Genomic DNA, 20740 nt, shown 5'->3' on the forward strand with positions numbered 1-20740 from the left:
GACTGATAACAATAATTGTGTCTCTGATTTTCTGAAGACAAAGGCACTCATGACTCATACACAACACCTGAAAAAGATCAAGAAATAATGGTATCTAGTGAATCTGTTACAGAAGGTCTAGAAGATGTGATGATGAGACAAGCTGAATCCTCCTCCAAAATGCAAATCGTGACTCATCCTAGATCAGCCTGTGACTGATAATGGAAGTCTGAATGTCAATGTGGATGGAAGCAAATAGGCTTCTAACTTCCTCCAAGCTGATCGGTCTCATGTCCCAGTGAAAGCGCTTTACCAATCAAGATGTCTCAAGGCTCATGCCAAGTAATACCACCCAAATCGATGGGTTTCTACTATGTACAGGTCCGTCTGATCAGAACACTGATTTGGGGCTTAATTGACACCAAAGTTCATTCCAAACTGCCTCAAAAGGGATCGCCTTGCTCCCTAATTGAAATCGCTGCCTTCTAACTCATGATTTGATGCATTAGTGATGAGTAACAAGCTAAATCAAGGGTTGAGGAAGGTATGAAGTAATTTGTCTCAGATCTGAAAATGTCTGCAACTCTCTTCAAACTGACCTCCAATGTACTCCCAAGAGAATCGCCTAGCCTTCCTCAACGTGTAGACAAAAATCATAGATGCTTATTGGCCCAAGGGCTGAAGTCTTACCAAAAATAGTTCCCCATGAAAAGCTGATGCCAAAACTCAATTAGCTCAAATGAAAGGACTGATTTATCCTTCCCCAACCACCATACATTCGTTATGCCCAATGTGGAAAACTGAGTATCTCCCATTCCCAAGAAGAAGAAACTAGGGTTTTGTCCAGCCCTTCTCAATCTGCTGAAGGTTTGTGTCCTTAGAGATTAAACCAATGCAATGCATCAGTCATGTTATCATATCCAATCAATCTCCAATCTGCCTGATGATCAATCACCCTCTTCTATTTATCCTTTTCATAACCCATCACGAGATTCCTTCTAGAAGAGAGTAGGTACACTTTATTATTTATTAAGTGACTTTTTAATTATTTTAATTTTATACTATAGTCACTATTTAATTAAATTAATTAAATATAAAGTCACTTTTTAATTTTTAATTTATTTTAATGACTTTATAAGAAATTAATTTATTTAATTTCTCCTTATTCCTCCACTTATCCAAAAGGCTAAGTTTTCATGAAAGGCTTGGAAAATGGGGACATTACAGAGGCAATTTGTCAAACAAAACACATGTGGACATTGCTTCCACATTTTGCATACATATTTAGCAAGGTATGGTTTGTGGAATTTGACTTTGCGCTACTAATTGCAGTTGCTTGAAAGTTTCTAAAATCTTTACAACAAATCAATTTTATGCATACCCTGCATCTATCGCATTCTGTTAGATGACATCCTTTCGAGATAATCTGTAAAACAATTCATGTGCTTTGTCTATCCTTCCACATTACTTGGGTATGCCTATTATGACAGCTGCAACTATAATGTCTGATAAAAATCTTTGATTCTCATCACACTTTGACAAATGCCAACGTGTTGTTTATAAAGCACCCATATTGACACAAGCAATGGCGATGTTGGCAAAGTAGTGAATTTGGCTTTGCTCTTGCCAACGTCATTTGCTTGAAAGTTTCCAAAACCATTTCAAACAACTCTATTTTGTGCCCACCCTGAAATCATTGCATTCCACAAGCTGGTATCCTTTTCAGGCACTGTGTCAAATAGTTTGTATGCAATGTTTTTGCTTTCACAATTTGCATGCATATCTAAAAGACCATTTCCAGCTATAATATCTGACAAAAATCTCCCTACCAAAGTGCTTTAATGCATGTCCACACCCTACTGTAAAGTTCAGATATTATCACAGACGAGAAAAGATGTGGGTGAAGGTCGCAGGGATCGGCCTTATAGGCTTGCCAATCGCATTTTCTTTGAAACCAATCTCTTTGAAGCTGCTACTTTAATCTGCAAATGTATTCACTCTTAACTTTGAAGAGGCCTAATAAACAATTCCATTACACATTTCTGATTATTGTATTTCATGAGACCAAAAATCTCTGAGGCATATTCTCAAACGACTCGGCTGCCTTGTCTTTGTTTAAACATTTTGCATACATGTATCAAGGAGCACATTTGCCTGAAAGTTCCTAAAGCCCTATCAACAAATTCATTTCAGACATAACTGCAGTTATTGCATGCCGTTCTTGAGATTTCAAGTGCCTTGTCTATGCCGGCACGCTGATTTACAAGGGCAACTACAACTACAACATCAAAAAAATCCCTTAGTCCTTCACACTTTAATGGATGCCTATACACTGTCACAAAAATCCGACTGTTGTTCACTTTCCAACATGTAGAAGATTCCTGAAAAACAGTTACAAGGTTCTTGAAATTGGTTTACAAATGCGAGCAATAAAGGTTTAGAAGTTAGATTTCTGGAGCATGCCAACATATTAGCACTTGGGAGTTTTCAAGCAACAGAGCATATTGGGGTTTGAAAGTTGAAGTTTTGTTGCTGTAAAGTTCCCTTCCCAGCAATAATCAGCTCAGTTGACCGTTAGCCTATTCTGAAGACCTGTAGGCTAGTCAGAAGCAAAAAATAGTGTTTCCTACCTCTAGGAGGATATTTCAGCATTTTCGAAGACTTGCATGTTGGAGTTTGTCAGTTTGGAATCTTGATTCCTTCTACGTTTTCAGAAAGCTTTGCAATGACGGTACAGGCATAGCAAGGAATGGAGTTTGGCAGACTTACTATTTTTAGTAAGTGGAGATGAAGGTAGCTAATTTCTCTGGGTTTTTTGGGGTTTTCTGAGAGCCCTACGATGGTATAATATGCAAATCAATTTGAAGACCTTTTCTGGACTTACTATTTTTAGTAAGTACGACAGCTACTCAAATTAGGGTTAAAATCACTTTGTAAACACTTACTATTTTTAACAGTATGTTATTTATAGTAAGTACTATTTTTAGCAATGCTATTTTTGGCAAGGGTTCTACAACTCTATTCAGTGGCTATTTCTGGCAATGTAATTTTGGTTCAGATGACTATTTTTGCAATTCAGTACCTTGGCTTCAGTTCAAATGTGGAGTTGTTGAAGGTGGTATATTTTCTTGATTAAGGCTTATTTATATTATGTCTAGACTTGGATGACTTGAATAAGGGAAATATCATTTCTTTATCCTAAGTCTATTTGGGTGAAATATGTAACATTCTTTTTGGGACACCAAAGTGCAATAACAAAAATATTATTTTATAAGCATCCAAGTCATCCAAAAAGTGCGACTAAGGGGATTATGTCTCGGACGCCATGTGCTAAGAAGGAGAAATGAAATACAATGCCTAATTAGGTGAAACGAAATGGCATTTGATTTGGGCACCATTTGCAGTGTATTTGAATTTGAATTTGGCCTAGCAAGAAGTTATAAATAAAGGCCTTGGGCTCTCATTTGCAGCATCCAAGAATTTTATAATGAAGCGCTGTCAAAATGTTGTTGAAATGCTTCAAGGAATGCTTACCTCCTAGACTATTTGCTTAAGTTCTTTCTTGAAAGATAGAGACAAGTTGAGTTTGGGAACTGTTCTTCACTTAGAAAAATGGATGGATTCATGCTAGTGTGTGTTCGAGTTTTCTGATTCTGGAGTGTTGTGTGTGGATTTTCAAGTTGCTGGTTTTGGTGTGGTTGTAACATGTTTTCGTTCATAACTCTTTGTCCAGGTGTCATCTCAATTTGGGTAGTGGCTCATTCTCTTCCTATGTCTCAAGCGATCATTCTTGTAAGTTGGTAGAGCTTAATTTGTAGTATTCATTTTTTAAATGCAAGTCATACTTCTACCCTAGTCGTACCATGCTAGGCTGCCTACGAATGCAAGCAAGAATTCATTTGGGGGTATTTGATGCACTTTGTTGGGTCTAGCTTAATTGTATGTCTCATATCTTTCATTCGCAACTGTTTTGGGGTCATTCCATTGAGTGTGGGCAAAGTTATGAGCTTTTTGGTGAGTTTTTAGGTTGTTGGTCTGCATTTTTCCAACATGTGGTTTGCATTTTCAGAGTGTGAAGTTGTTAGTGTGGAGTGCATTCTTGGTGTGGTTAGTCTATGTTGGTTTTGGGAGTGAATATATTATTATTTGCAGCTGTTGGACTTGTCATCAGCACTTGATTTACCATTCTTATTCTTTTTGTAATGATGGTTAGTAGTACTAACAACAAGTTTCTTGATTACTCTTAGTCCCACTGCATAAGTGGAAGAGCCTGACATTGCCCTCTATCTTTGGACAGCGACATCTCATAATCAAAAAATCCATATTATACATTGTAAGCTGATTAGTAGTACTAAAAGCTATCTATTTCTGGATTGTTGCTCAAGACCCAATGAATAAGTGGAAGAGGTTGACTTGCCGCATTTCTTTATTATTGTGACACTGTCCTCCCACTAAATAAGCGGTTGAGTAGATTGCAAATCCATTTTCAGTCTGTCATAACCCCTCTTTGGACATGTGATTAAATAAAGATGATAATTAAAACATTTGTTAATTAACATTTAATAATATTGGAAAATCGTCTCATTTATGAGACTTCACGATTTTCCTTTAATATATGATTATTAATATTTATTATTTGTTATGATTATTATTTATTATTATTGTTTTATTTTAATGTAACGTTCCCAACTGACAACCTTCACATTCATGTTGTTCATTCTATATTGTAGGAAGACCATGGAACATATGAATCTTGGTTAACTTTGTAATGTCCCCACTTTCAAACACAATTTAATGATAAATAATAATGATAAAATTGAAATTAAAATAAATAAACATATATATATGTATTTTTTATATAATAATATAAATAAATAATAATAATAAAATATAATATTCATTAAGCGACTTAAAATGAATGAGATAGCGACTGGAATATATCATAGAACCACAATAACTATCGAAAGGAAGAAGACTGAACCAAGCTTCGGTGGGAGATGGATCAATAGCAAAATCCATTAGGAATTAATGGACAATGACTAACATAGGTCGAGAGTGATAACAATACTTCAAAGATTGAATATGATGATACTCGGCTAAGGCACGAATCCATTGCGATGAAAAGAACAATATCCAAGCTGGTGCAAAACCGACTATTAGCTATTGGTTATCATTCAATAGTCAATATTATTATAGAGAGATCATTAACACCTCGAAGGGAAGATTAATCGAATCTTTAGCAAAGATGGTTATCGCACCATGAGGAAGCACCGCCAGACAAGGATTAAGTGATCTAGAACATCATTGACATTATAAGGAACATTACTAATAATTAGTGATAGGTTCGTCATCAATGATAACAATGTATTAAAGGATCTCTCAATAACAAATTCAACGGGATGGAAATTTGTGTGCAATACCGATTCTGAAGAAGTTAAGGATGATTACTATTATCATCACGTGAGGTATGAACAAATTCCACATCGATGATGATCGGATTGCTATCCAATCTCAAGTACAAACACGGGCAATTAAGAATATTAATTATTAAGCACAATCAGTATGAAAAGATGATTAGTTAACAAACAACGCTTGTTAGCATGAGAGTTAATCATAATGGAAGAGGGTGTGACTAAGCATCAAGACAAATCAATCTGAATTTGAAGGCTAATCAATTACATTGTGAATAGGTGCGATTAGAATACAAATCTAACCAATAATGAAAAGGTGCTATTAGTAAGAGAAGAGAAGAGGCATAAGACATATCCTTTGGCAATCATTCGCACGATATAAGAGAGCATTCACAATCTCCCAATTGATCATCGTGGATTTTGTAGCTCTTTTATATATCTTATTGGATAGCTCAATTTGAGCATTTGACCTCGAGTCAAGAATCAATTGCATAAAGAACACATTCAAAATTAAAGAAGGTACCACCATTAATGCAAGCACTCAAAGGCCAATAAAAAACGACATCATCAAAGTTATTTATATCTTCATAATTCCAACTTGGAAGGCGTGAAGATAGCAAAGCTGAAGGCCCAATATCAGAGCATGTAACAATCAATTTGTATAGCAGACATAGCTCATTTTCATCGCAAGATATTACTGTCGTAATCTAGAATAGCGTTACAGTCATCATAGCATATACAAATAGATATATCAGATATAGCAATCCTACTGTTGGAAGCAATACATATCGTTTACACAAGCATATTGTGTACAGACATAGTTTCAATTATTTATCACTACAAGTGGTAGAGCAGTAAACATTCATAGCATTTTCCATCAGTGTATATCAGACATTGCTACTCATTCAACATCAATTTTGCACATATCCATACATATATATCAGAAATATCAATAGGTATCTTGTGTAACATCTTTACTTGATTCAAATTGTAATTATTTGATAAAGTAAGAAGACAGAATTAGGTAATCGCCCCAGCCTTCTAAGATAATCAAAAAGGGGACTTTACACAGTCCTCCCACTGGATAAGTGGTCGAGAGATTGTTGCTATTTTCAGTTTCTTGTAATCTTGTAATTTGTTGGTTGCACCGCCAAACTATTGTGGAAATTTCTAACACCCGCTAGATAAGCGGAAGGGGTTGGCTTGCCACCCAGTACTGTAATTTGAATTGTAATTTTCAGTTGATCCTTGAGCTAACGATCCCCTTAGCACCGTATGCTCTCACCTTCCCACACTGGGCTCTTGGTGATCAGAAAGGGGTTACTTTCAGTAGTGTTTGATTTTCATTTCCTAACCCTAACGGGTGTTTGCGTTGATTGTAATTGGGAAATAATTGAAAAAAATCAAGGGGGTTATTTTAGGAGCATGTGAGCGTGTTGGTTCAAAAGTTAAAGATTTTAGGGATACAAGCAATAAAGAGTTGAAAAGTAAAACTTTTGAAGTATCTGAGCATATGAGCAACTTGAAGGTTCAAAAGTTAGGATTTCAGAGCATATAAGCATTTGGAGGTTTAAAAGTTAGAAATATTGAGCATGCAAGCATATTGGCCAAAAATTTCACCAAATTATCAAAACAAATAATTTAATATTAAATGGGTAAAAAAATATCATCATTTTAAATATATTAAAATTATTCCAAAAATAATTTTAATATTTCCCATAATAACCTTAATGCTCAATATATGTAAACAAGCATAACTTTTGACTAGTAAGGTATTTTTCTCTAAAATTTTAACCAAACACCAAGGAGAATGAGGTGACCACAACCGAGAAAAAAATCCCTTGTAAAGACTTCCTCCCTTATGCAAATTTAATGAGATGATGGATTGATAACAATTGCTATGAGATAACTCAGTTATGAAACGCGATATAATCTAGGTGTATAAAGTCTGAATATAGATATATATATTGTATACAAAATGACTCTATATACAATAGTGTCCTTGGTTTATTCTTCAAGATGTTGCTGTGTCTGAAATATATATATTTGGTTACATGAAATATTCCCAAGTTCAAAATGACTATATGTAAGATAATGTCTTGATATGGTTTTCAAGATGTTGTGTGTCTAAGCTATAACTTTGACACGATCTGTATTTGTTTCTATATGCTTCCACACGAAATGTTGGTTGGTAATCTGCTCTTCACAGGATAGATTCCCAAAATATCTGTTCCACCCACCTCCCAAACATGTACCAAGTGATCATTATATATGTGTGAGGAGGTGTCACAAGAGACACGTCTCTTGTCTCTTGTAATCGTATCCCTTTCTTTCCTTAATCGTGCCTTTTCATTGCATTCTTGATTGGTGGTTCGTTTGCTTATAACCTAATCAATTTTCTTATGATAAGGCATTGTACTCCTTTGTTATTCCAACCAATGATGATTAGTTTATCATTGTGTCTCTTTATTGTCATTCAAATCGATTGATGTTGTTGTCTATGATTATTAGCAATATATGAATCGTTATCCTTCTTGATTGATTGATCCACATACCATCCTATTGCATATTAATCATTATGATCGAGGACCATTGATTACTTACAGCTTGACCTTCAATACTACTTACTTATTCATTGATTTCCATATCATGATGATCTTCCCTTCATCATAATCGGTTAGAAACTGACTAGTGATGCTTGTGTCAGAGTCTACCAATGCTTGCCTCGCTATTGACACATTGTATTCCAAGTCCTTGTTCAATTGGAGATATCACAGTACTCGAGGAAAAGCATACGATGCAATAGCCTTTTGCAAGCCAAACAGTCCGAAAAATAGTATCTTTGTAGATAAGGCATAAAGAGGAACAATCATGTAAGTGTCCAGTGTGTATAGTATGTTCGTTGGGGCAAAAGGTTGGCACAATTGTGCGATGGAGTAATTGGGAACTTTGTTATTATTATTATTATTTATTTTCTCCTTCATGGATTGTCATACAATGGAAGAATTGGGGACTTCATTCTTTTTCTAACCCATTGGAATGCATCACCTTTCTCCTTATTATTTTGTTTTGTATTCTTTTAAGGTGGGACCCATATTTTATTTCTTTATCCAGCTTCATCCATTTGCCTTGCATTACTATTTTCGACTTCATTTATTTGCCATATTTTTTAATTACAAAATATGGGTACAATCCCTTATAACATTTTATAGCACAACATGAAATGACAAACTTGAGATTAACAATTTTAATAATTTCTCCATTTTTTAATCTACCTTCTTCAACATTAGTTAAGTCCAATAATTCTATGGCAAAGTCTACAAAATCAATCATGTTTACGGCTTCTCCAACCCAAATCATTTTGTTATCACCTTCTAATCATAAATTGTCATTTAACAATGGCAACTCTTTATATTTTGCACCCTCTTGACTTCCAAATTTATGTTTATGTGTCAATTCCTTGCCTGACTTCACATCACCCACTTTATATTTTTTAAACTATCCAAGATAAGCTTGATGAACAAATCCTTTGCAATCATCTCTTTCTTTTCTTTTTCGTTCTTCGATTCCTACAAACTTACAATCCAACTAAAACACTTGATTATTTTTCATTGCTAATAGAAGAGACCTCAAAGAAAGTTGGTTTCATCCTTCAAACAAGATTGCAACTCTCAAACCCCTTCATCATTTAGCTCTATATTATCTGAAAATCAATTCAAAAATACTTTCAGGGAGGGGGGGAGGAGAGCTATTGAGCCCACCCACAATATGCAAATTAAACATTCAAAGAGAAGACATAGAATTTATCTCGTGGAAAACCCTCTCGGGTAAAAAGCCACGGCATCAAAAGCTTTCATTAAACAAATGGGCACCAACCCGAATTACAAAACAGAGCACCAACTTCGTATGACTGACTCCGTATGACTGAAGCACCAACTCTGATCGGCCAAGGCACCAACCTCAATCTAGAAAGGAACACAATAAAGCATTGTAAAGCAACTCATATAACTCAAACAGGTAGTACATTAAAGGCAAACTTCATTACATATGTAAGAATTTGAACACTATATCCCCAAAAACTCAACATAGAAATTGTCAATATATATATGAAATCTTCCAACATCAATGTTCAGTTGAAACATCTATCTACTACACAAGTCACAAATTGCAACATACTGAACTATTTTTCAACAAATGATATCACTCTGATTCATTTTTCCATACGAACTGCTCCCTGGATTTTATATACTCACAGCTCAGATATTATCGCCTTTTTCAACCCGATTCTCCTGCAGGCTTGGATAAATTTAACAACCCCTGACCCATAGTAGCACCCTCGTTCTTCTTTTCATTCAGACATAGCAAATATGAAAAGCATCACTTTTCAATTCCAACGAACTACTAAAGCAACCCTTTATCCAAATTCTTCAAAAACTTACAGATTACAATCAAGACACCTTTTTTTGGATTCTATTCACTACAAAACAAAAGATGAGCACTAAGACTAAATTTTTCTCCCATCACTTAAGTCGATACCAACTCCAAATCTAAGCAAGCCACGACTTCCTTCAACCCAAAAAGAAGAAAAAGCAAAACTGCCAAAAACATCTTCCAATATAATTTCCACAAAAAAGAAATATTACTCGTCGTTGAATAAGAACAATTCTGCGATTCTCTCAAAAACTATAGAATCATTCTTCCATATTGAATAAAAATGTTTTCTTTAAAAACGTTTCAAGCCACTGCCACCGCAAAAGAAAACGACCACTTTTTATTTCAACACATTACACCAAACATCTTTCACTGAACAAACAGAACCAATCATCTTCAAAACGGCTCAAAAGAAAAACACATTAAACTGAATCTAACGTATTTGGCAATATATTCACTTACTAGAGTGTTTGATTTCAGTTATAATTTGTTTACATAGCTCAGTCATCATTGTGGCCTATATCCAGCCAAGAAAAAGATACCACACAAAAACAAAAGGCTATAATAAACATAATACGTGCCAAGTGCAAGCACAAAAACAAACATGGAATCTGGCTTATGTGATCCCTGAGCTCAAAATGAACAAGTCATCTAAAGACATCAATGACAAATGCTCTACAATCTCCCCCTTTGTCATTGATGGCAAACCAAGCTGAACAAATCTGAACTAAACCATCATTGAAACAAACTAAACCAAGAAGCTCCCCTTGTCTTCATACTCCCCCTTTGACATCAATGACTAAACCAAGTCTGCATGCCTTAGAATACTCTGCATAACAGAAAATGGGGCATAAGATTTGACAAAAACACGCCCTATGAGTCCAAACTACAAATCAATGATGAAGTGAAATAGCTCCCAATTTTTGCCTCGAGAACACAAATGTCTCCTTTGGTAGTGGCTTAGTAAACACATCTGCAATCTGTTCTTTAGAAGACACATATTCCAACCTAACTTAGTGATTAGTAACTTATCCTCTCAAAAAATGATATTTAATAGGAATATTCTTAGTCCTAGAGTGCAAAACTAGATTTTTTGAAATATTTAGCCCTCGTATTATCACAAAAAAAGTAATGGGATGATCATACTCACCCTTTATATCTTTAAATGTTTGCTCCATCCAAAGTACCTGAGTGCAACATCATAAAGCTGAAATACACTCTGCTTCTACTGTGGATAAAGAAATAGAAGGTTGTTTTTTACTTAAATAAGAAACCAGACAACTTCCAAGAAAGAAAGCACCACCACTTGTGCTTTTTCTATCATCAACTGAACCTCCCCAATCTTCCTCTCTAACATAGAGATTGATGTCCGCCATTCATCTTTTGAATCCTTGTTGCTATGGATATTTATCTAACCTAGCATACCAAGCACGTGGGGCTTGTTTCAGGCAATAAAGTGCCTCATCTTACATACATAGTTATGATTCTCTGACAAAACAAATCCATCAAGCTGTTCTATATACACCTCTTCATTCAAATTTACATTAAGAAAAAAAGAATTGACATCCATTTGAAAAATTTTAAAACCTTTGAAAGAAGCAAAAGCTAAGAACATTATAATTGTCTCTAGATGTGCAACAGGAGCAAAGTTTTCATCAAAATCAACACCTTCCACCTATGCATACCCCTTGCAAACAAGCCTTGCTTTGTCCCTGACCACTTTGCCTTCTTCATTTAATTTGTTCCTAAAAACCCATTTTGTGCCTATTACTTTCTTATCCTTGGGTCTAAGTACAAGTTCCCATGTTTCACTTTTTTGTATTTGGTCAAGCTCTTCTTTCATGGCAACTATCCAATATTTATCTTCAAAACACTTAGGTTCAAACATGGACAGCAGAGAAACTTCCTCATCTTCATAATAATTTACATTTCTTCTAGTTGCTCTAGTTCTATTCTCAAGTAAGATTTGATCAACCGGATGATTCCTTTGCACAAACTTAGAAGGGGTTTTAAAAGTAGTCTTACCATGATCAATTTCAGATTTATTTTCAGAAACAGTACCTACTGTCCCAAGCTGAGTACTCGAAGAAGTGTTTGTTGCCTCTGATTGAATATTTTCTGAAGTATTCTTTGCATCACCACTTGTTGTCCCAGCTTGTACATGAGAGGAAGAACGTTGAACAGCACCTTCTATTTCATCTTTTTCAGCACCATTATCACCATTTTCATGCTTGTAATCTCATGAATTTTTACATTAACACTTTCTACAATCTTATGTAACCTTTTATTGAAGCATTTATAAGCCTTACTTTTAGAAGAATAGCCCAAAAAGATACCCTCATCACCTCTACAAACAAACTTATCTAGGTTGTCTTCTCCTCTTTTGATATAATAGGGACTACTAGAAACTTTAAAGTACTTTATACTTTATAGTAGCAGACTTACTCTTCCACAAGTGTTTTATTATGCTTTGCTCTCATCATCCCTCTGTTCTGAATGTAGACAGTAGTATGAACTGCTTCCCAAAGCACAAAATATCCACAAAAAATGGGGACTTTGGGCCAATTTCCCATGGGGCATTTAGTGACAGTAGCCTATCTGTCAAGAGAGTGATTAGTAAATATGTCAAATCAATTAAAACAGAATAGTGGCAATTAAGATTCAGGTATTAGTTCTCATTCAGGCGACCTCTGAGGTCAAAGGGTATGCCTAACTCTTGTTCCTTCACACAATTCTCAGGTTGAAAATAGACTGAAAATGATTTATTTTTTCAAATTTCTCACTGCAAATTCAGAAAGAAATGAGAGAGTTGAAGAAGCAAGTTGATGACCAGAAGTTCTAGATTAAAAGCCTCATAGTCCACTAAAGTTGTGTAATGTCCCTCTTCCTCAATTACTCTATTCTGCCCTAGATTACAACTTCTTGGCTATCAAGAGGGTTTAGGGAAGGAATCTCCTTCTCTCTTTGGTAGGAATAACCTGCAACACAAGTTAGAGGATAATCTTCTGATTACAACATATGAGTGATTGACATTTATACACCAGTAATGGCAATACAAATAAAGAATGTTAAACAAAAATAGAGTAGAGAAAAACTAACTATGAGTCATAAATTAGAAAGACTATAATTTAAAGAATTACTACGATGAAACTTAAATAATTTTGCAAACAGCAACTGTAATGTAAATATCAGAAATCCTGGGTTATAACCATAGGAATCCTCATTATATTGATAGGGTGCCTTAGTAACGGTTCTCCCTAATCAAGTCACTTTGTGAGGGTGCCTTAATAACGGTTCTCCCTCAATCCTAAACAGGGTGCCTCATTAACTGTTCTCCCTCTGTCTGTGAGGGTGCCTTAATAACAGTACTCCCTTTGGAAATAGCATTCAGCGGTATCATAGATCAGATTCATAAACATGAATATATTGCCAACCAAATATGTAGAATATTATCAGGATCAGTCATAAATATGCAAGGTATTTTTTTTTGAGTCACAGCTGAAGCGGTATTTTTAGCTTTTCCCTGGAGCTAAGAACCAGTTGAGTAGACTTGAACCCAGAACCTCCCATGTAGGACGCTCACAGCTAACCACTGCGTTGTGAGGTCATCCTCATAAATAGGCAAGGTATTAATACTGTGAATATACAGATATTATCATGCAAAAATTACCATGTATGCATCTACAATTTTCTAAATATAATTCCTGGAATTCATACCAGTTCAGATATCTGGCTGTATATTTATAGCAGGCATTCCAACATATACACAAATTACTACTTAAAAAACACAATTTCACTTGAAACTACTATTATAAAGAAGCAATTGAAGAGCCATCGGAACTACTGAAACAGCAATTATGAAAATAGCTTTCTGAATTGGAAATTTTGGTTTCACTGAAAGAAGCAGAAGCGTGCAAAACAGATGAGTAGAACCTTTTGAGAAGGAAGATCCTTTCTGGTGCACAAAACAAGTTTGCTACTACCTCCAAAACCTTGTCCATCACTGTTGTCTTTTGCTTTAAACCCTTCATACATTCCATAAATATGCTATACTCTGGATCGCTTAATTTTGCCCGTACCTGTAATTTTTTTTGCAATCAGATAAATCATGAACGTGGATGTTTGATATAAAGCCTTCTTTCTATTTGTCTCCCTAAAGTTTTATGATCCGATTTTTGCTTGAGGGACATAACTACTTTAGACAACAGACATATATCATAACAGTGAGAAAAAAAGCAAAGTTTACTGACTTGTTTCTAAATGTAGTTTGGAAAATCACTACTGAATTCTTATTCAGATAAGGACAAGAAGCATCATATTTTGAAATTTTAGTTAGAAATCATATTATCCACATGGTAAGATAGCTGGAAAATTGGTTATCCACAGTAAGATAGCCAGAAAATTGGTAAAGTTTTGTTCAGTACATCTAACAGAGTTACTCTTTGGGCAATAATTAGCTCTAATTCAGTTTAAGAAATAAACGAAGAATGTAAACATGTTATAAGCAAATGTATCATTCACAAACTAAGTGCTAAGCATCTCAATCACCTTGATAATCTATAGGAAGACAGAAGCAAAAAATTTTCTTCGATAATTCATAGAGTTTAAAGTGGATTACATCAGAGTGTGCTTGGTACACTAAAAAATCTGTTATACTAAAAATTTATTGGCAACCGTAATAAAGAAAATGTAAAATGAATCATTAACCAGATATAATAAATAAAACAACTAATAATGTCATTTTTCAATCTCACAGTTATGTGTGCAAACACAAATTGGCTGCCTGAGAAAATTGTAAGAATGTAAAATATACAGTTTACAGACAAGAATCATGTTAACTAGGATATGAGGTTCCAAGCCACTATCTTATCCTCAGTTACCAGTTCTTCCCTAAAATGCCCAGGTCCTGGTCCTGGTTCATGCCTAGTCCTGGTCCGAGCCTGGTTCGACTTAGGTCCCACCCGGGTCCTGCCTAGGCGGCTGGGATCCCTGTGGGTCCTGCATAGGAAACCCAACCGCCTGGGCAAGACCCGAGTGGGACCCAGGTCAAACCAAGGAGGACCGGGGTGAACCCAAGCCTATGGGTTCCCAAAAACGGGGCCCACGGGTTAGAAAACAAATAAAAATCAAATTTTTTAATCCTATTTTAACATCTAAACCCTAATCCGCCCCTTTATGATGCATTTCATGCATCAAAACATGCATTCAACTCATTCTACTTGCACTTTTGAAGATTTTTTCTCTACAGTCAGGTTTCTTAGTTTTTGTATTTTTCTTCGAAGGTGATGACTACGAAGGTGTGAGAAACTTGAAACTTGAATATTATCTTTTTTGCAAATTATGAATATGATATTACATTTACGATATATCAACATCCGAGTATTTATTGGCATTGGCAATTATGGATTTATGATTTATGATTTATCTGTTATCATTTATGTATCATTGTATGGGAAAGTTACATTGTATGTTTCATATTTGTATGTTTGAACTGTGAACATATATAATTTTGATGTTTGAAGTTTGAACATATATATATATATATATATATCTGTGTGTGTGTGTGTGTGTGTGTGTACGGACGAACCCGTACCCGTACCCAAGAAAAACAAAAATTTGCCGAATCCGCAAATCCATACCCGAATCCGAACCTGAATCCGAACCGGAACCGGTAAGTTAGATCTTATCTATTGGTCACTAAGAAAGAAGGAAACCAAAAACAGTAAACCCTAGAAGGTTTTGTAATTAATGCCTGTAAGGAATCAAATTTTGCATTCACCAAAGTCCTTTCATACAATCATAGTTTATTTGTTTATTTTTACTTGATTCTATATAAGAGCATTATTCTTATATAACTAGATAAAGGATTTGGTGGGAATGGGCTTAAAAAACTAAAAGATGCATCGAAAAAACCTCCTAGATATTGGGATAAGTTGAATATTGATGCAAGTCCACAAGGAAATATGGGATTAGGGATCTCTAGCTGTGTTACTGGCCCACCCCCTAGAGGACCTAAGACACAGTCCAGTTTGGCCCGAGTTCAAGGTCCAAATACGATCCTTTGTGGGTGTTGTGACATTTTCACGCATTGCCCCATTGCAAATAGGGACCCCCACTTTTTTTCTGCTTCTAGGTTAGTTTTGAGTATTTTAGCTATTAGCCTTTGCTTTGAAGAAGTGTGGTATCCCAAGTGGCTAAGAGGTAGTCAGGATAAGTTTTTATCTTCAGGATGAAGTCAAGCACAGCACCTCCTTTGCCCAACCAAGCTGCCAAACTGCCTCACCCAGCACTGTCAGTGGGTGCCCAAGCCCGATCACTTCCCATTGCCATCTCATACCCTCCACTCTTACTTTCCACTTCCATTCACTTCCATCTCCCCTCATTTCCATTTTCTTCCCTCCATTTCTTGGCTTCCCTAAGCCTCTTCATCCCTTAAACTATCTTCCTCTAACCTTCATTCCCCACCTTCAACTCCTTTACTACCTCCCACTTACCATTTCCTAACATTCATCATCTTCACTACCTTCACCCCCACTACCTACCTTCCTTTCTATCATATACTAACCCATCCCCCTAACACCCTTCATAACCCTGCTACCCTTTCACAACCCTTATTCTATCCTATCTCACACCTCTCACCTACCACATTACTCCCTTATTCCCTTTTGTTGAATTTCTTTTGTCTTTGATGTCATTTATTGGATCTGTTCGTATAAGTTTTGTTGTGTGAACTTCTCTGTATATTTCTACCTGGGCACGTGTTTTGTGTTTGTGAAGAAAGTTTTTGACTTCTGATTAGTAGATGGGTTCGAATTTTTCAGCAGAGCCTATGTTTCTCTTTGGTATATGTGTTGTGTTTATGGCATATGCTAACTGGAATCTCTGGGCAGTTCTGAATTTGTCCGTTTTGTTCACCTTGTTTCAAATGATTTTCGGAGAGCAGAAAGTCTGGCGGCAACCAGTATGTGGTATCGACACGGGGTGATAGTGTGTTTTTTTAATCTGGTGATACGAACTGGAGAATTTGTTGTGTTGAGTAAAACGGCTTTACTATACTTGTGTCAGAAGTCTTCCTTTGGCATGTGTTGCAAACCTTTTAAAACAAAAGCTGCGTTACTTTGTTGAAAAAGATTTTGGTGGAAAGGAGAAGATATTTTTTTAGCATGTGGAGTTACTTTAATTCGTGTTGGAGATGATCTTATGAATGCACAGGTGTAACTTGTTTGGAGTCCTTATTTTGTCCGAATGTGTAGTGTTTTAATAAAAAAAAAGAGAAAAACGCTTTCTTGGTTTTTCGGCTGTTTGTGAAGTGAAGATTCGGCGTGTTTTTGAAACTGTGGGAGTCCTTGTGTTTGACCGACTGGATGGTTTACTTGAGTTAAAAAAAACCGCATTATTCTTATTCGCACGGGAGAAAATCTTTGATTTTGCCTACCTATGTTGTGAGTCATTTTTGAATGATGAAAGGTATTTTCTCATTGTATTCAAACAATATCATGTTAGTATGGAGATTTTTCAGAGTTGTCAGCCCTGACGAAGGCGTTTTGAATTTGATTTGTTTTATGTTATTCCTGAAGCTGAAACCTGTGTAGGCATATGTGGTGTTTTTTATTTGATTTGGTGTCGAGTTTACAATGAGGTTTTTGTAAAAAAATTGCTGAAGATGGTGATGTTTTTGGTGGTTCGAGTTTTGTAAGCTGAGTGATTTTTAATATTCAAGCTTATACCGTAATAGGTGTGAAGATAAGTGTTGCTGTGAAGAAAACTACTGTTGTAATTGAATATTTGTGTGTCACTATGTTTTGGTGTGACAAGAATAATCTGATAAAACAAAATGGCAGCTGGTTGGATGGGTTCGCATGAGAAGATTTTTGTTTTTGACAAGAACATGAGTGCAGATATAGCTAGGTGCTCAACACAGATTTAGCTGAGAGTTTGGTGCTGAAGAAGAAGTGGTGTACCTTATATGGCAGAGATTTATGATGAGTTCTGTATATATCACAAAGTGTTGCATTTTCAGACAACTCATATCTGCAATCTTTCCTTCTAAATTTGTTTGTAAAAGTTTTATTGAGTTGTAGCTCAGTCTGAGGTTGTAGCCTCTGTTATCTTGAGAGTTGGTGCTCATAAAAGAGTTGGAGCTCTTGTATGTAATAGGTAGGTGCCCATTGGGTTGGAGCCCATTTCATAATAAAATATGTTGAGTGTGTGCCATGGTTTTTTTACCCGAAAGGGTTTTCCACATGATAAAATTTCTTGTCTTTGTCTTTCTGTGTATGTTGTTCTCTGATTTATGCCTTCAAGATTTGTAAAATGTTAAAATACTGATTCACCCCCTCCCCCTCTCAGTATTTTCTGTTGTTTCACACCTTTATCCTACCCATCCACTATTCATACCAAAGAAATGGGACTCGGACTCGGCGAGGTCGAACCGACTCAGGAGTCTAAACTCGGCTCAAACTCAGCTGGACTTGGCAAAGTGAAAAACTCAAGAAATTTAGAGATTTTTAAAGATTTAAAACTTGTTTCATGCACCCTTTTGTTAACTACACCTTAAAGACACAATAACATCATCAAATAGAAGCTAATTTGATTACATACACAAGTATACAGCAATCACATAAGCATAAACGCAAATTGTAGCTCAAGGAAATAATAAACATACATATATAAATATTGTCAAATGCATACAATATTACAAAACTCATGGAATAAAATATCCATGTCATCATACGATCAAATGAGATGCAAACTCTTCCTTTCCAACTCTTGATGCACCAAATGAAAGTATATGTTGTTATATGGAATTGGAGCCTAATCAGACTCAAAGGTTAAAATTTTCTTACTTTTATCGACGCAATTTCCCCCCTAATTTTACGACAGGGGTTTGGGGGCAGCGCCCCCAAGTTGGGGTCAAGGGGCAACACCCCTTGTGGGGTCCAGGGCAGGGTGGGGTCGAGGGCAGCGCCCCACGAGGCCAAAAGACTTGTATTATTTTATACAGGCGTCGAGTGTTATTTTTCTATTGTTTCTCCTCACAACTCACCTTTCTCCTCCTATTTTGCCAAATGAATGAAATGAAGTTCACTTTTAGGCTCAAAGCATAATATAAACCAAAAAAAAATCAATTCAAAACATATTAGAAAAAGTGTTTTTCTTTAACTTAAAGTTACATGCCATCGGCCGAGTTTAAGAGTCAAGACTCGCCAAACTCCGCAATTTTGGGCGAGTACAATTTTGGGTGATTTTTTGACCCAGACTCATCCGAGTCTAAGTCCGAGTCCACTGGACTCAGCAAGCATGACTCGACTCGAAAATCGCCCAAACTTGGCAATTTTGGGTGATTCCTGTTTCTCTAATTCATACTAACCTACATATAATATTTTCTAAACCCAACCTCATCTTAAGTTACCCCTATCCTACCCCCCTACACCCTACACCCAACCTCTTGTTATCTCATTGCAACTCCAACCGTCACCCCCTTAACTACCTCCTACACCCTATCCCCTCCTTGCAATGACCTCCCTTTATCCCTTATTCCTCCCTAACATGCCCTCACCTCCTTTTCCTACACCCTCATACCCCCCTTTACTTCCTTACCACCGCAACTCTTATCTAAACCCCTGTATCCCTTCCTTCCTACCTCATGGCACTTCTTTATCCATTCCCCTCATCTTTCCCTTTGCCACGGTATCTCTTCATCTCACCACCTTTATTTCCTTCACATCCCCCACTTACATGGCATTGTCAAGACCCACCAAAATTGAGAGTTAATAGTTTTTTTTTAAGGAACTTCTTTTTATGTGGTATGCTGGCCCCCACAAAGCACTAAGGAGGAAATTGAAAATGTTTTTTAAGGCAGTGTGTATGGTATTGTTTGGGCCCCACCAACTTTAGAGAAGAGAGCAAAAATATTTCTAAGGCATTGATAATGCCACTTCAGCATAGAGGCTAAACTGACATCAGCACTTCCTTTGGATTAAGAAGTATTAACTCAGCCCACGATTTATCTTTGATTGCCTAAATGAAAAGAGAAAATTTTGGCTAAGGCATGAACACACCTTGTGCATTGCTCTCGCACTCCTTGTGCATTGCTCTCACATGCATTGTGCATTGTTCTCGCACGCCTTGTGCATTGTTCTCGCACGCCTTGTGCATTGCTCTCAATGCCTTGTACAATTAAATCAAGTTTGATTATGAAAGGAAGGAGAACTACGCCTTGAACAATGCAAGTCATTCAATAGGTGCAATGAACGAAGGGCAATGATAATTCCAATACATACAAGCTACGAGCATTTGACAATGTCACCTCAGCACTTGAGTTTACACGATGCAGCTCCCACATTACATTTAATGCGAAATTTTAAAGATTCTAAGTTCGAAGAAAGATGTAAATAATGGACGAAGGGCATTTGATAAAGGGGATCACACCCATGCAAGTATTTAATATTGATGCCTATAATGTTGTAAAGTTTGATGAATGCAAGGGTGTTGCATTCAATGATGCAAAGGCATTCACATTAAGTAATAATTGCAAAACTCAAAGTGCTACATAGACGTCATTGGATTGCATGATTGAAAGGCAATTAAAACTCCAAGGGCAAAGTTCGAAGTTTTTTATGCAATGCATCTAATAAATGTTGCCTTACCATTGAAAATTGCTGATCAAATATAAGACATGCATTTCAATCTCCCAAGTGCCATGATTTTGAAGTGTTGCCATTATTTAAAATATGCAATTATCCACAAGGTATTGAATGAAGGTGGCAAACGTATTTATCATCCCAATCAATATGCATTAAATAAAAGTCGCCAATATCTGCGATGGAGTACGAATTTCTTAAGATGGCGATTAAACAAGGGTGTTGATCATTGCATTTGATCAACACACTAAGTCGATGATCTGCATAAACAGCGAT

General features: G+C 36.1%; 1 protein-coding gene across 3 annotated transcripts in view; it reads right to left on the minus strand.

Moving 5' to 3' along the window:
* LOC131068877 (regulator of telomere elongation helicase 1 homolog) overlaps positions 1 to 20740 on the minus strand; it is a 265861-nt gene that overhangs the window by 76290 nt on the left and 168831 nt on the right. For all 3 annotated transcript variants that reach the window (XM_058004146.2, XM_059218567.1, XM_058004145.2), the window contains exon 24: positions 13755 to 13900. In XM_058004146.2, the coding sequence (XP_057860129.2) occupies positions 13755 to 13900 (146 nt within the window). The remainder of the gene's footprint in view (positions 1 to 13754; positions 13901 to 20740) is intronic.

Source organism: Cryptomeria japonica, chromosome 3 (genome assembly GCF_030272615.1).
Source record: "Cryptomeria japonica chromosome 3, Sugi_1.0, whole genome shotgun sequence".
NCBI lineage: Eukaryota > Viridiplantae > Streptophyta > Pinopsida > Cupressales > Cupressaceae > Cryptomeria > Cryptomeria japonica.